Genomic DNA, 13928 nt, shown 5'->3' on the forward strand with positions numbered 1-13928 from the left:
GATTTGCTTTGAACTTTAAAGTCTTGTCTCTCTCTCTCTCACACACACACACACACACACACGCAGAGTTTGAAGTTTTTCAGATCTGAGGTTCTGGTTGAGCTTCCATCTGCATCAGAAGTAAGCAGCCGCCAATACAGGCGCTTAAATTACCTATAATTCCTCCATATACCATCTACGCATTTGCCCCACTAACGGGCACACAGGTACTGCTGCGGCGATGCTGTACGTGGCGCACGTTTCCGACCACGTCGCGCACCGCTGTGTCTCGTCTCCTCGCTTCTCCCTCACCGCAGCATGGCTTTCCACCAGCCTCCTCCCGGCGGAGCCCTCCCCTCCTTCCCGGCGGCGCCTCGCACGGCAGCAACAGCTCCGCAACAGGTAGGTGCCGGCGCGCGGCCGGGCCCCCCACGAGCCGCCACCCTGACACGGCGCTAACGGCCGCGCTAACGGCCGCGCTAACGGCCGGGGGGCGCCCCCGGGCGGGGCGGGGCGGGGCGGGGCCGCAGCGCTCAGCGCCGGCCCCTTTAAGGCGGGCAGCGGGCGCTCACCTTGCCTTCTCCTTCCCCCGGCCCCGCCGCCTAGGTACCGGCCCCGCGCTGAGCCGCGCTCTGATTGGGCGGCCGCCGGGCCCAGTCACGTGGGGGGGGGGGGCGCGCTCCCCACACCCGCCAGGCCGCCATTTTGGCTGGAAAGTTTGGAATTTCCGAGCGGCGCGAGCGGGAGGCGGCGGCGGCGCGAGCGCCCGCGAGCCCAGCGCGGCCCGGCCCGGCCTCCCCCCGTCCCTGCCTCCCTGCCTCTCGCGGCGCGGCGCGGCGGGCGGGCGCTCACCCGCGGAGCCGCTCTCTGGCCGGGCGGGTGGCGCGGTCGGCGGCGCGGGCAGGCGGGGCGGGTGGCGCGGCCGCCTCCGCCCGGCCGGCAGGGGGAGCCGCGCCGCGCAGGGCCCGGCGTTGGCGCGGCGGCGGCGCCATGCCCGTCAGGAAGCAAGGTGAGCGGCGGCGGCGGCGGGCGGCGGCGGCGGCGCGGGCGCGGCGGGTGCCGGCGGTGACCGTGTGGCCGCTCTCTGCCCGCAGACACGCAGCGCGCCCTGCGCCTCCTGGAGGAGTACCGCTCCAAGCTGAGCCAGGCGGAGGACCGGCAGCTGCGGAGCTCCATCGAGCGCGTCATTAGCATCTTCCAAAGCAGCCTCTTCCAGGCGCTCATAGGTAACGCGGCGGCTCGGTGCACTCGCGGCGTCGGGGGGACGAGCGGCGGAGCCGGCGCTGTGCTGTTGGGAGCCGTGCGCTCTCCCTCGCTCTGCCCGTGCTTTGCATAGTGGCACACGTGCTTCGGTGCAGCAGAAGTTCTGGCTTCGAGTAACTTACCTGACTGTTCCGGCTGGCACAATTTGCTCGCGGCTGTGCGGTCAGGTGCGGTTGTTTCTGCTGGGACGTCCTGCTCCCGACTGCTCAGTGCAGAGTGTTTCTGCATCTTGTATCTACCTGAGCAATTTATAGCAGTTCTTTCCTGTGCGTCTGTATGCAACAGGTAGATGAATGAATTGAAGTGGTTTTGGTTGTGGGTTTGGTTCTAAAGCGGAACTTGCACAAATACTCATTTTCTAAAACACTCTGAAGTTTGTGTGTATGGAGTTAGCTTGAAGTGAATGAGATCAAAACTCAGAGCCTCCTGGGAAGGCTACAGCTTTCTCTTTTCCTATGCTTTAATATGCAGGGAAACATTAACATGAAGGAAAGCATTGCTAATTTTTTTAGCTTAAAGTACTTGCAGTGCTTCTTCACCGAAAACGTTCACATAAGTCTTGTTCAAGTACTTGTACATAGTTTGGGATTTCCTGCAGATGTCTGCTTGAAAAAAATTGAGCATGAACATAACTTTCAAAATCCTGACTTTGTTTTCAGACTTCTACAAAGGAGTGTTGCAGTTTCTCGTTGATTAAGTGTCATTATTTTTATGTTAGATAATAAATATTTTTGTTTAAGGTAAGCTAACAAAACTCTTAAAGTTTTTTGTCTTTCCCTTCTAATCGATAATCTATGTCTGACTTGAAACAAACATTCTAGCTAGTATAAGTTTGCTTTTGTTACTTGGCCTTTACGCAACTTACTGCATGTTTAGCGTATCAGATGAGTATACATGTTACTTCATAGTACTGCAACTCCTTTAAATCTAAATTGTGTTGGTAACATGGGGACAGCCAAAACATAAGCATGCATTGCTGCATTTGGAGTGATTTGTTCTGGAGCATTTCTTTCTTCTCATGTAGTTTTTCAGAGGATAGTCAGCTTGCTGTGTTTTTATCAGCTAAATTCTTGAAAGCTAGTTGTGAAAACAGGTCAGTTCCAGAAATCTTGTACTTCAGACGCTTTACGTGTTTCTCTTCAATAGGTAGTTGATGGTAGCTAGCTCCATGGTGAAAAACTGGACTAACGGTGGGATATGTATAAATAGGAGTCACTGGTGGATCAACATGCTGAAGTCTTACATCAGGAACTTTAAGTACTGCAGTTAGGCTTTTTATTTTTCCCTTGGAAATTATAGTGTTGGTTGCCATTTTTTCTTGAAGATCCATGAAGCACTATGTGCTTAATCCCCTTAATTGAGCAAAATACTTGTCTCTTACGTGGCATTAGCCTTTGATACTGTAACTTGCAACACACACTTTCTTCTCATATTCACATCTTGGTTGTCTCATCAGATCCATGCTTAGCAGTAGTAGTAAAGTTTGCTACCTCATATCTGCTGACTTCTTTCTGCAAGAACAGAAAACAGGAGTGGTGTTGTTGCCTGGACAGGCTATGTAGCCTTTTTCCCTTCTTGTAAGAAGGTCCTTGTTGCTACCATTTGACCCCAGATTTTGTCTGGTATGGTTGATCTGTGCATGCACAGATCATACATATTTCTTGGATGTGTTGTGTTAACTTTGTGTTTACAGATTGATCGAATGGCTGTTTATTATGAGGGATGTATATGTATTCCCAAACTGTTTCTCTGAAAAATAGTAGCAGAGAAGACTTGCTTTTAAAGCAGTTTATGCTTTCAACTTCAGTTTTTCACCTTTTATTCTCCCCCCCCCCCCCTTGCATGTAAATACATCAGGGGAATTTTTGGTAAGTGACAGGCTGTTCATGGCTATTTTTCCTTGAAACATCTACTGCATGATGGAGCAAAGAGTGGAGATGGAGCAGTAAGGACTCCCTGGAAAAGATGGTGTCTGGAGGATGGCTACAGTTACTGTGCAAATCTTCAGCCTGCTCTTTATGTCTTCTTTACATGGACATTTGGAAGCAAGTTGGATAAAGCTTTTGGGTGTGCTGCAGAGACTTCTCTGGAATACAGCATTTTTCATTACTTTAGAGTTGATTCTCTGGTACAGCTTTTCAAGGAGTTGGGATGTGTCTGCAAAATAAATATCCAAGGCTGCTTTTACAGCAAGTTGCAAGCTCAGCTATATAGTTACTTCTCATATAGATACTTATTCCAGAAAGCAAGCTACTTCTAGTTTCTTTTTTTTTTTTTTTAAGTAAAAACAAAATGCCTTCATCATTTGTTGTTTCCTCTCCCCCCCTTTTTTTTGCCAACTTGCTGTACTGTACCCAAGAGTTGCCTGTCAATGATAAATGAGAATGTTTGTGAAGGCTGCAGTCATGTTTCCTTTTCAGTAGCCCAGTGTGATAATGTCTCGTACTTTAATTAAATGACTACCAATGGCCTTTGATTAAATAGGTGTGAGAAGTAGCGTTAGTTTTAGGTCCTATTGTACAATCTCAGAATTATGGTGTCTTTTTTAGCTTATGTTTTCTTGATTGTAATTAAAATAGTTTTTCTTTTATTGCTGTTCTGATAATTGGTGAGATGGATCAGTTTACTAAGTGACCCAAGAAAAATACTTGCATAAGGAGGGATGAGATAGGATATAATTTTGGTTTGGTAAAGAATTTGATATTTATCTTAAAATACTGTGGTAATGCTTCTGCAGTTAAGTCTGTCTTATAGTTCAGACACCGTTCTTGTTGAGAAGATACAGGTTCTTTAAAGGTACAGGCACATCCTGAATTTCTCTTTTTTTAAAAATATCTGAGGGGGGAGCACTTGTGTACATAAGTCTAGCACATCTCTGGAAAAAATGTGTGAAGTTGCTTGCTTTTTATAAACAGATTTGTCTTTTAATTAAAGCCCATCTGTTTTTAATGGAATTTCTGCTGCAGTTGACCATGTGAAAATAGTCTCTTAAAATTAAAAATAGTACTGGTTTATAAAAATGAGGCAGTTTATCACTTTCTAAAATATTTCTTTCCTGACAATAACTAACTTGCAATTGCACATGGGCTAGAAAAAAGGGAATTTTTGAAATGGTCTCTGTGCACTCTGGCAGTGGAGTTGGCTCTGCTGCCTTTCTTGCCTTCTGTCTCCTTGTCCACCTTAAGTTTTTTTTCTTCTGTGTTTTCTTAACATTATTTTTTTTGACTTTGAATATGTAAACTTCTTGGTTTAAAACGGCAAATCTGATGTGGGGGAGGTTGAATGTGTTGAATTTCTTGCATGTAAGCAGTCTAATTTATTTTACTTGGAGTTCATTCACATGAAGACCTGCGTCATGGATGCTGCTTATGACCTGATTATTCTTAACATGAATATCTGGCATGGGAAATCTTGAGGAAAAAGTTTAGTGTTTGCAGTAATCCTCCCTGAACTGAAAAACAGGAACTGTCTCCCCATATCTCAATAATCATAAGGTTTTTTTAACCTTAGTTAGGATTAATGAGTGTTGTGAATTGGTAGAATATACTAGAAAAATAGTGCTAACATGTCAGGGAAAGAAAAGTCTCGTCTGTGAAGTTTGTAAGTGATGGTTGCGTTAAGGTAAATGCTTAATTTAGATTTATCTGTAGCTTGACTGAAGGTGAAACTTGCAGGAACTTTACCCCCATTTCTTCCTCCCCCTCACCCCCAATCTGTTTAGCTGCCTTAGCTCTGACTGCACTGGCTTTTGTGAACTGCATTAGGGAAACAACCCTAGATCTTTAGACTGAAGTAGACTGGATAGGGTCAGCACTGCCAAAAAGGTATGTTACTTGGAGCAGACTGAACTGTGTCCTGGTCAGATAGCGTGTGGTCCTAGATCTCCTGAGCTCCATGTGGCATCCATGTAGACGTTCTTGCTCTTTCAGTTCCCTCTCAGATAGCCTATGTGGAAATACTTCCTGTACTTGCTAGCTAAATTGAAGTTAACTGTGATTAAAGCAGAAGCTTTTCTGCATAACTTAAAACCAAAAGTACTTGCTTTGGGGAAGCTTCAGTATCAGCTTTTACTCTGGGGTGAAGTTAGTTAATACAGCATATGGCATGACAGCATAGTTAAATTTTCAAATCAATGCAAGCCTTATAAAGGATTTTAATCATGGATATTTGTCATTGTGTAGGACTGCTCCGTAGTTAACTTGAGAAAGGCTACCAGTTAACTGCCTTCCTTTTTTTTAAATGTAATTTAGGCCCTAATACAAGTACTTTCGGACTTAGTTGAATATTTAAATTTTGAAAGTAAGTCAAGGATGTGATTAAAGGATCAGTGAATGTTGGGGGTTTTTTCTTTTTCTTTTTCTTTTTTTTCTTTTTCTTTTTCTTTTTTTTTTTTTTTGAGAGAGAACTTCAGAGAGAGCTAGGTCTTATGTTAGGTACTACTGAAATTTTTGTAGTTGTTAAATAGGTATTTTTTCAGATGGAAATTTTACTCTTGCTGCATTTTCATGACCTTCCCTCACACCCCCATTACAACTTTAATAACATAATATCTTTGCTCTTGTTTGAGGCTGAAACATCTTTGGATGCTCAAGTTTTTGTAACTTTGAGGTATTTCTTTGCTTTCCAGACAAGTTTCCTAAGGAGACAGTATGACAAGACTTTACTATAGCCTCTGTCCCTGAATTTTGCATGAGTTGATTTCAGCCTGATTTGACATAGGGTTGTGGCCTCAAAGGTCACTAAATTCTTAACTATTTTCATGATGGAGTTTCTTTTTATGTATATGTGTGTGTGTATATATATATATATATATATATATATATATATATATGTATATATAAAATCTAGATAGAGGGGAGAGACTGGTGTTTTGATAACTGGAGTTATCATTTACCCTGTCACTGTAAATATGCTTTGGCCACACTGTTTATTGCTTAAGAATGTCCCACTTTTAGGAAGAACTTTACACCTTCTTCACAAAGAAATCTAATCATGAGGGGAACAATCTCACTGCTCCTCCTTTTTATAGTACTGCTTGTCATTTTATATGTATGTTTGTAATGTAACTTGATAATGCAGGAAGTCTTGAGGTTGCTGTGTACAGCATTCCCCTGGAGTTAATGTGTTTTGTATGCCATGTATGTTTGTGTATATGATAGTACTATGTATTGAATTTTTGGGGTTACGTTGCTGCTAAAATAGCACATGGGACTAGTGTAAACTGAGTAGCTACTGATGTGCAGATAAATAGTATTCTGGCAAAAAATTATCCTTTCTGTGGTTATACCAATTGTTTATTCAGGGTTGAGTAGCTGCACTGCAGAATTTATCAATTACGGTATTATTCTCTTTACACTGCTCTCATTAAAAGGGACTACTGCAAGAAAACATTGTCAACAAATTTGCTGTTCATCAGGAGGCTGAAAAGAGATTGAAATTTGGAATAACTGATCTAGTTCTCAGGTTCTGGGAAATTTCTGGGTTGCTACATGTGACTTTCTTGCTTTTCTTCCTTTACTGTGTGTGGTGTTTTTTTTTTTTTTTTTTTTTTTTTTTTTTTTTTTTTTTTAAAAACTGTCTCTTTCTAATTGCTATTACTTTTTCATCCCATGTTGCTCTGTGCTAGGCTTTGCACCTAATACCTTCAACATTTGCATCAGAGACTTTACTTTGGTGCTTGAGTGCAGTGTAGAGGAAAAGGGAAAGCTCAAGAAAGGATGTTTGCTCTTAATCTTATACCTGCCTCCATGGTGATCCCAGCAGTAGGGGCAGAGCAGTTGTGTGGAACATTTTACTTGGCTCTGCTGTAGGAATGTGGTGTGCCTAGTTAAGCCCAGGTTTGTCCTGTGCATCTAGCTGTGTCTTGAAGGAATGGAGCTTGCTTTGATGCAGGTGAAAGCTTCCTAGAAACTAGGATTTAGTGGCTGACTAGTTGTCTCTTTGCACAAATGGTTTCCTGAATTATAACTAGGCCAAATTTGGAAGAATGTTTAGAGATAGCAGAAGGGGTAGGGCTGACACTAGAATAACCCCGTTAACTTCATGTTTCCTCTCCAACTTAGAGGAGGCTCTAGAGCTCTTTACTAAAGTGTTTATAGGAATTCTGTCATGTGGAAGTATCTTCCCAGCCAGTCCTCAAAAAGTTGAGTTATTTTGGCTGGAGATCAGAAAAATCAGCCAAAAACAGAGATGCAAAGAGGAAAAATTCTAAAAGCTTAGCGAATTTAAGTTGTGTTTGTAGAGACTTGTCTTAGAATTTGACCAGAGGAAATATAAATGTGTTATCACTGAAGAGTTTGGTGCCAACTATTTCTGTGTTGTCAATGGTGTCATATACTTAGCTCAGAGTCTACCAAGTTACTGTTGGTGGAAGAAACCAATGCCTGTGCTGTTTACTTCAAGCAGCACTGTGGATCTGTATGAAACCTAAGCTCAGAGCAGTGGGTGAACTTATCCCCAAAACAGTTTGATTTAGAATGCATTCCTTTGGAGAGAAGCTTCCTCAGTCCTGTAATGGCACTAGTTGGGGGACATCTTACAGACAAGACTGACTAATAGCGCTTTCTTTATGCCTCTCCGGTTTCTGTTGCTACTAAAGACAGGAGTAAATGCATACTTCTAAGGAGAAAAAGTATTATATTGGCTACTAATGATTTTCAACCAGGGTTGAGATATTTAGAGAGCGTGGACAATTCTGATTTCATTTTTATTTTTTTATTTTATTTTTTTCCCATGCTTGGGTTGATGATTAAGTGTGTGTGAGGTGATATTAAATGGGAAAGATTATTTGGACAGCAGGAGGTAGTTATGCCAATTTTAAGCTGCAGTGACAACTTTAACTTTTGTAAGTTTTTTTCCTATCTTAGTTCTGAACACAGGCAAAAAGACCCTGTGGGATTCCAAAGGAAAATTGAAAGGAGACCTTGTGAAGATATACTGAAGGAGCAATTGAGCAAAGGAGAAAATGTGAACAGCTTGGAATGCACAAGTGGACAGGCTGGGAAGGAGTGGAACATGGCTCACTCTAAAAGGCAGCCAAAGGAGCAAGAACAAACAATTAAATCTAAGGTTAGATGAGAGCAATTTCAGCTGAGTGCAAATCAGACAGCATCTGTGTAAGAATTGCAAGATAATATCTACCAGAGTTGAGGAGCTAGATGCTGAGGAGAATAGTAAAGGAAGTGTTGTAGAATGGAGACTTAAAGGGTAGGGCATCAACACTGAAACAAGTGGAAGGGTTAAGGAAGAGTAATTGGATGCTGTAGCTTGTAGCAAAGGATGTGGTAGAACAGAGCAGGTTGGTAAGGAAGTTACAATGTAACCTGTGTTTTTTTTTTAAGACTTCTTGATTGTGCACAGTAGTAGTTTTGATTAAAAAGAAAAAGCTGAATGAAGCTTTACAAAGGTGGTGATGAGTCTGGCTTTTGCATTTCATAATGTGAAAACAGACATCTATTTTCTCTAGGGGTGGTGGGGATGGGGGAAGGAGATGAATACACAAAGAGAATACTTAACTGTCTCTGGGCATTGGCTTGGTAAATGAATATGAAGCTTTTTTAATGTTTGTTTTTCATGTTAATAACTGATTATACTCTTTCAATGCAAGTAAACAAAGACCTGAAAATGGATACTCTTAGAGGGTAAAGGGTAAGCATGAAGGATTGAGACTTAATGTTCATAGGAATTACTTTACAACTTAAGAATGGCAATTGGTAGCCCTGACACTCTTCTGCCTATTTTGACTGTAGTCTTAACTCTGCTTATATTTTGTCTATTCATTATGTAGGACTGCTAAGAATATGGCAGATGGCATGCTTCTCAAATGGCTGAGAACTGAAATAACATGTTGACCTGTTGATTTACTTTCTAGTAATTCTAAGAGTTAAGTTCTAGGTGCTTCTCTTTCAGCATAGCAAGGAGCCCCAAGTAAGAAGGAAATTGCTTGCGCTTGCTTGCGTGTGCTTATGCTTTTTCATTCTTTTTTAATTAGGGAAGTACTTAATTTGTAATGGTGTGAAACGTCCTCAGGATCTACACATGGTCAAATTGTTAACAGACTTCTGTGTTTATGAAATACCCATATTTGGGAAAACTGTACGTTCACAAATCCTCTATAGATGAATGAAGGTTGATAATAGACCAATGAGAGATAGCAAATTATCCATATGGATGGATTTTTCAAGTGAAATATTAAACTGAAATAAGTAAACTTTTGAAAGAATTCATAAGCTGTTTGATCAGTTGTGGGTTTGGGGGAGTATGCTTGCTTTGGTGGAGGTACTCGAGAACAAAGCTAATAGTGAAATGCTTTCACTCTAGCCTGTATATTGGTGCAAATATATCTGGTAGTTTTCTGACTTGTTTCCTTGAGCTTTGGCTGAAGTTGATTTGTTTTCTAGTTGAACATCTGCTGGAAAGAAGTACTTCATCAGTGTCTACGGAATTAACTATTTAGCTGGAACTCAAAAATACTTGAAAATAGATTTCCTTTTAAATCTCTTCTCATAGTCATAGGCCGACTTGGTGAGACTTGAGCTTGTTGTTGAATTGTCCACTTAGAAATTTTAGAACTTAATTTCCAATTTTATACAAGCTCAGAGCCATAAAGCAAGGCTGCAGGGGGCTGCTATCTGTTGTCTAAAACTTGGTGGCCCAGATCTTCACTGACTGAGCAAGCAAAAAGGGGGAAAATAAGAAACCAAATGTAGGAGAAATTTGTTGATTTTTACTGTGAGTGAGAGACTTAGTAAATTGCCACTGATTCATTCTGGGTTTTCTGTTGGCCAAAATGGTCATGAGTGACCCATAAAGGCAAGGAACAGTAAGGTGGCAGTTTGCTGATGGCATTGAGTTACTCAGATTAGTAAAGTTAAGGTTGATGGCAAAAAAAAAAAAAAAAAAAAAAATGCCAGAAGACTTATGAGATTGCCTGAGCAGTAAAATAGCCAGTGAAATTCAGTGCACATAAATATGAACTGATATGCAGCAGAGGAAAAAACCTTTAATAAGAGGCTCTGAGTTAACTATTATTGGGCTGGAACAGATACTGGCATCACGAGATAATTTGGTGATAAGAGCTAGGGGGTGGCTCTCCTACAAAGAACGACTATGTAAGTTAGGACCCTCCAGCTTTAAGAAAATGTTACGGGGAGGAGAATGTAAGGGGCATAAAATTATGGGTGGCAAGTAAAAGGGTGGGTAAGGATCAACTGTTTTGGCACAGGCATTCGATAAGAACTAGAGGGCTTCAAGTGAGGCTAGCAGATGGTAGGTTAAAACAAAGAAAAGCAGTTTCATGCTCAGTAATGAAATTATGGGACTGTTTTCTACAGAACGCTCTAAATACTAGAGTTTGTGAGGGGAGCTGAACAGCTCATAAAAGAAATCAATGAAGGGTTACTAAATACAGACAACCTCTCTGTGGCCCAGACAATCCAGAGAAGCAAGTGGTTGAAACCGAAGAGGGTATTTTGAGGAGGTATTGCCATTTGTTTGTTGCATTTGTGTACTTCTCTAGATGCCTCTTTTGATCATGGTTAGTGTTGAAGGCTAGATGGATCTTTGGTCTGATTGAGTACAGCTGCTCTTGTGTTCTGATTGGAAGCTTCCTGAAATTTGTTTTTCTTTGAAGTATTTTAGTCTGAAATCAGTATGGCTTTCTTCTTGCAGGGCAGCAGAAATGGAGAAGAAGCTCTACTGAACAATCCATCTTGTTCAAGATGGCCTTTGGGGGAGAAAAAACAAACCCACAAATAACAAAAGTCGAGAATGAATTAATTACAGCCTACAATACATAAGGATGCCTTTCTTACTGTTGAATACATTTTATTTTGAAATACATTTTTTAGTTGGAAGAGAGCTGAGAGTAGGTGATGAGTGTGTATTTAGATTGCCTATCTAGATTACTTCTGTCTTCAAAGATTTGCCAGTGCGTTAACAACTTGAGCAGATTTTTTTTCATGTGAGTCAGCTGTGCAAGCAATCCTGTGTGCAGCTTTTTTTGTCACTTCCTGCTGCTTCTCTCTTTAGCCAATACTTTTTACCCTTAGGAAGAATTAGTTGCCTCTTGTAGACAAAGTAAATAGCTATAAGAGAGAACTGTAAAAATCTTCAAAAGATCCTTCTGGATTAGTGGGATGCTTCCTAGAATGAGAAGTATGAATTTAGGGTTTATCAAAAATGAGAAAACCATCAAAAAAACAAAACAAAAAAAAAAAAAAAAACAAACAAAAAAAAAAAAAACTTGCCAAATCAGCTATTCTTTGAGCATACAGTTGTTAAATCATTTGAGAATTTTCAGTCTCAATGCAGAATATAGCTAATTCTGCATGTACAGATGTAATTGTTAATTTTGTGTGTATTGTAGTAGCAGTTTAGAACTGTGTGTAATATACAGCATAAAGGACAAGAGCCGACTTTTACATGCAGTATCCTGTATGATCTGTTGCAGTAAACATGTTAGTTTTTTAGTCTATGAAATGTTAAGCTTGTGTGGAATTTCCTGGCATTTATTTAAGCAAAACCACCTATAACCCACAAATAGCAAAGATGCTTAAAGCGTAAAAATAAAAAGCATAAAAGCAGTGGTCACTATGATCCTCATCAAATGACTTTTACTACTTATAAGAGCTTTTTTTTTAGTTAAACATCAATGAAATTTCAGCTATTTCCTCTATACCATAGCATTAATTAAAGGTCCAATATCAGAATTTTTAAGTAGGCTCTAAAGAACAGTGTCATGTTAAAAACTACAGTGCATTGCTGAATCCTTGCTAGGAAGTCTAACGCGTTTAATGTAATGATAATCTTCTGTGCCTGTCCTTAACACTTTTCAGTGAAATGTGAAAATGAAATTAAACTGTACTGTATCACTACTAAAATAATGTGTATTTTAGCATCTACTTTCTGTGAAAGCAGCGTTTTCTTTCCAGGGAGATAGTACAATTCTTTTCTGAATTGTGCCAAATAGTGACTTCGTAGTTTCTAAATGCAGGACCCTGCAGAACTTCCCCAAAACTAATTTTTGTAGTATTGGTACATACAAGGGGTGCATGGTGTTCTCTGTTCACCAAGAACAAAGAGACGAAGAAGAACAAACTTTGTTCTTCAGGAACAAAGGTTCTTGGTGGTGTTGGCTTTTAGTTGTTTTTGATCCTTTAAAGGGAAAGTGGTAAAGATTATTGCTGGTCTGATTGTTCAGCTATGTTGCCTGTGTGATTCTTGGGCCAGTGTTGTGGATGCTTAGATGCTCTTAACTTCCTCTGGTCCTTGGTGTAGCTCATGCTGCCGTGTGAAAAACTTAATTTGCAGGCCTGTTACCTGCAGTTATATATGCGTGCTATTCAGTTACAGGATGTGTAATACACAATTCTTTTCCATTTTAACTTTTATATAATTTCACTTCAGCTTCTAACTTCCACTTAAAGTATTAGGTATCCTATTTGAGAGCTTTATGAAAGCTTACTTATTCCAAAACTGCACATTACTGCCAAAATTTCTGTAAGAGAACTGTGAAAAAAATTGTAGAGCTGAATGGGAAGGCCATATTGTTTGTTGTAGGAACTTCAGTCTCAAGTTCGGAGGGGTGGTTGCTGGTTGTGTTAGGCTGCCTAAAATAGGGGGTATTATCAGAGGATCAAATTTTACTGTAATCATATATTATGAATGATTTCCTTTGGAGATGTTTAGCCAGTTTATGATTTGGAATGTTTTATTTGAACAATGCTGGATGCTTCAGTATTTTTAGAGTTTAAAAAAAATCTTCTTGTTGAAAAACTTTTCTGATTTGTTGCATCCAAGTTCCCAACTAGGTTGCTTAAATTCCCCAAGATTTGTTGCACTCAAAATCTTGATGTAGTTAAAAGGAAACATGCCTCATATGCAGAGCCAAGAATTTATTCCTGGTCTAATTGAAGTCTTAACTGGCTAATCAGGAGCTTTTATTAGTCACAATGATACCAACATATTTCATATTATATACAGTTAGTACATATTAACTTTCTAGTACCCAGCCCTATCTCTGGTGTTAAGAGCTGCACTGCTGGGTTGTAAGATGTGTGCCTTCAATCCTTCAATCTTGGGGTTGACTGGGAGGGCAGTGGGAGACTGACTGGTACTGAGAGCCCTTCCCTGGAAGATGGATGCTGTTGGTGGTTTCTTGGGATTGCTGGATGCTTACTCTTTGTTCTCTTTATTCCCTCAAGCTGTTCTTGCTCAGTGCTCAAGATGGTGTTCCTTTAACCAGTCATTAGAGATCAGCAAGTTGTTCCTAGCCCTGGTGCTGGCACTCTGATATCACCCTGTGCATATGTTTTCAAGGCCTCTGCTGTCAACTTGTGCTTCTCTATGTTGCTTTTTATCCTAGTGTCCTAGATGATTCATTTCATACAGAATAACTGTTTGTTATTTATATCTATTAGTTACAGAAACACGTGTGTGCATGCGTGTATATTTGTATACACTATTTATATCTTTGCTTAGCTTGGGACAGCTGTGTGATATAACACCTACTGTTTATATATAAAGTATATGAAATATTCTGTACATAGTTTTTATTATATGAAGTTATGTACACTGTATACATTTAACAAGCTATGTATAGTATATGTATGTTGTGTAAATATCTGAAAGAATAAATGTTACATCACTCAATCTGAGTAAGTGTTACATCGCTGTTACATCACAGT

General features: G+C 40.5%; 1 protein-coding gene across 4 annotated transcripts in view; it reads left to right on the forward strand.

Moving 5' to 3' along the window:
- The first annotated feature begins 948 nt into the window (after positions 1-948).
- The window catches only part of DLG1 (discs large MAGUK scaffold protein 1), a 164665-nt gene continuing 151685 nt past the window's right edge, over positions 949-13928 (forward strand). For all 4 annotated transcript variants that reach the window (XM_062582390.1, XM_062582391.1, XM_062582392.1 and 1 more), the window contains exons 1-2: positions 949-988; positions 1074-1205. In XM_062582390.1, the coding sequence (XP_062438374.1) occupies positions 970-988; positions 1074-1205 (151 nt within the window). In that variant the 5' untranslated portion in view covers positions 949-969. The remainder of the gene's footprint in view (positions 989-1073; positions 1206-13928) is intronic.

This window comes from Rhea pennata, chromosome 9 (genome assembly GCF_028389875.1).
Source record: "Rhea pennata isolate bPtePen1 chromosome 9, bPtePen1.pri, whole genome shotgun sequence".
Lineage (NCBI taxonomy): Eukaryota > Metazoa > Chordata > Aves > Rheiformes > Rheidae > Rhea > Rhea pennata.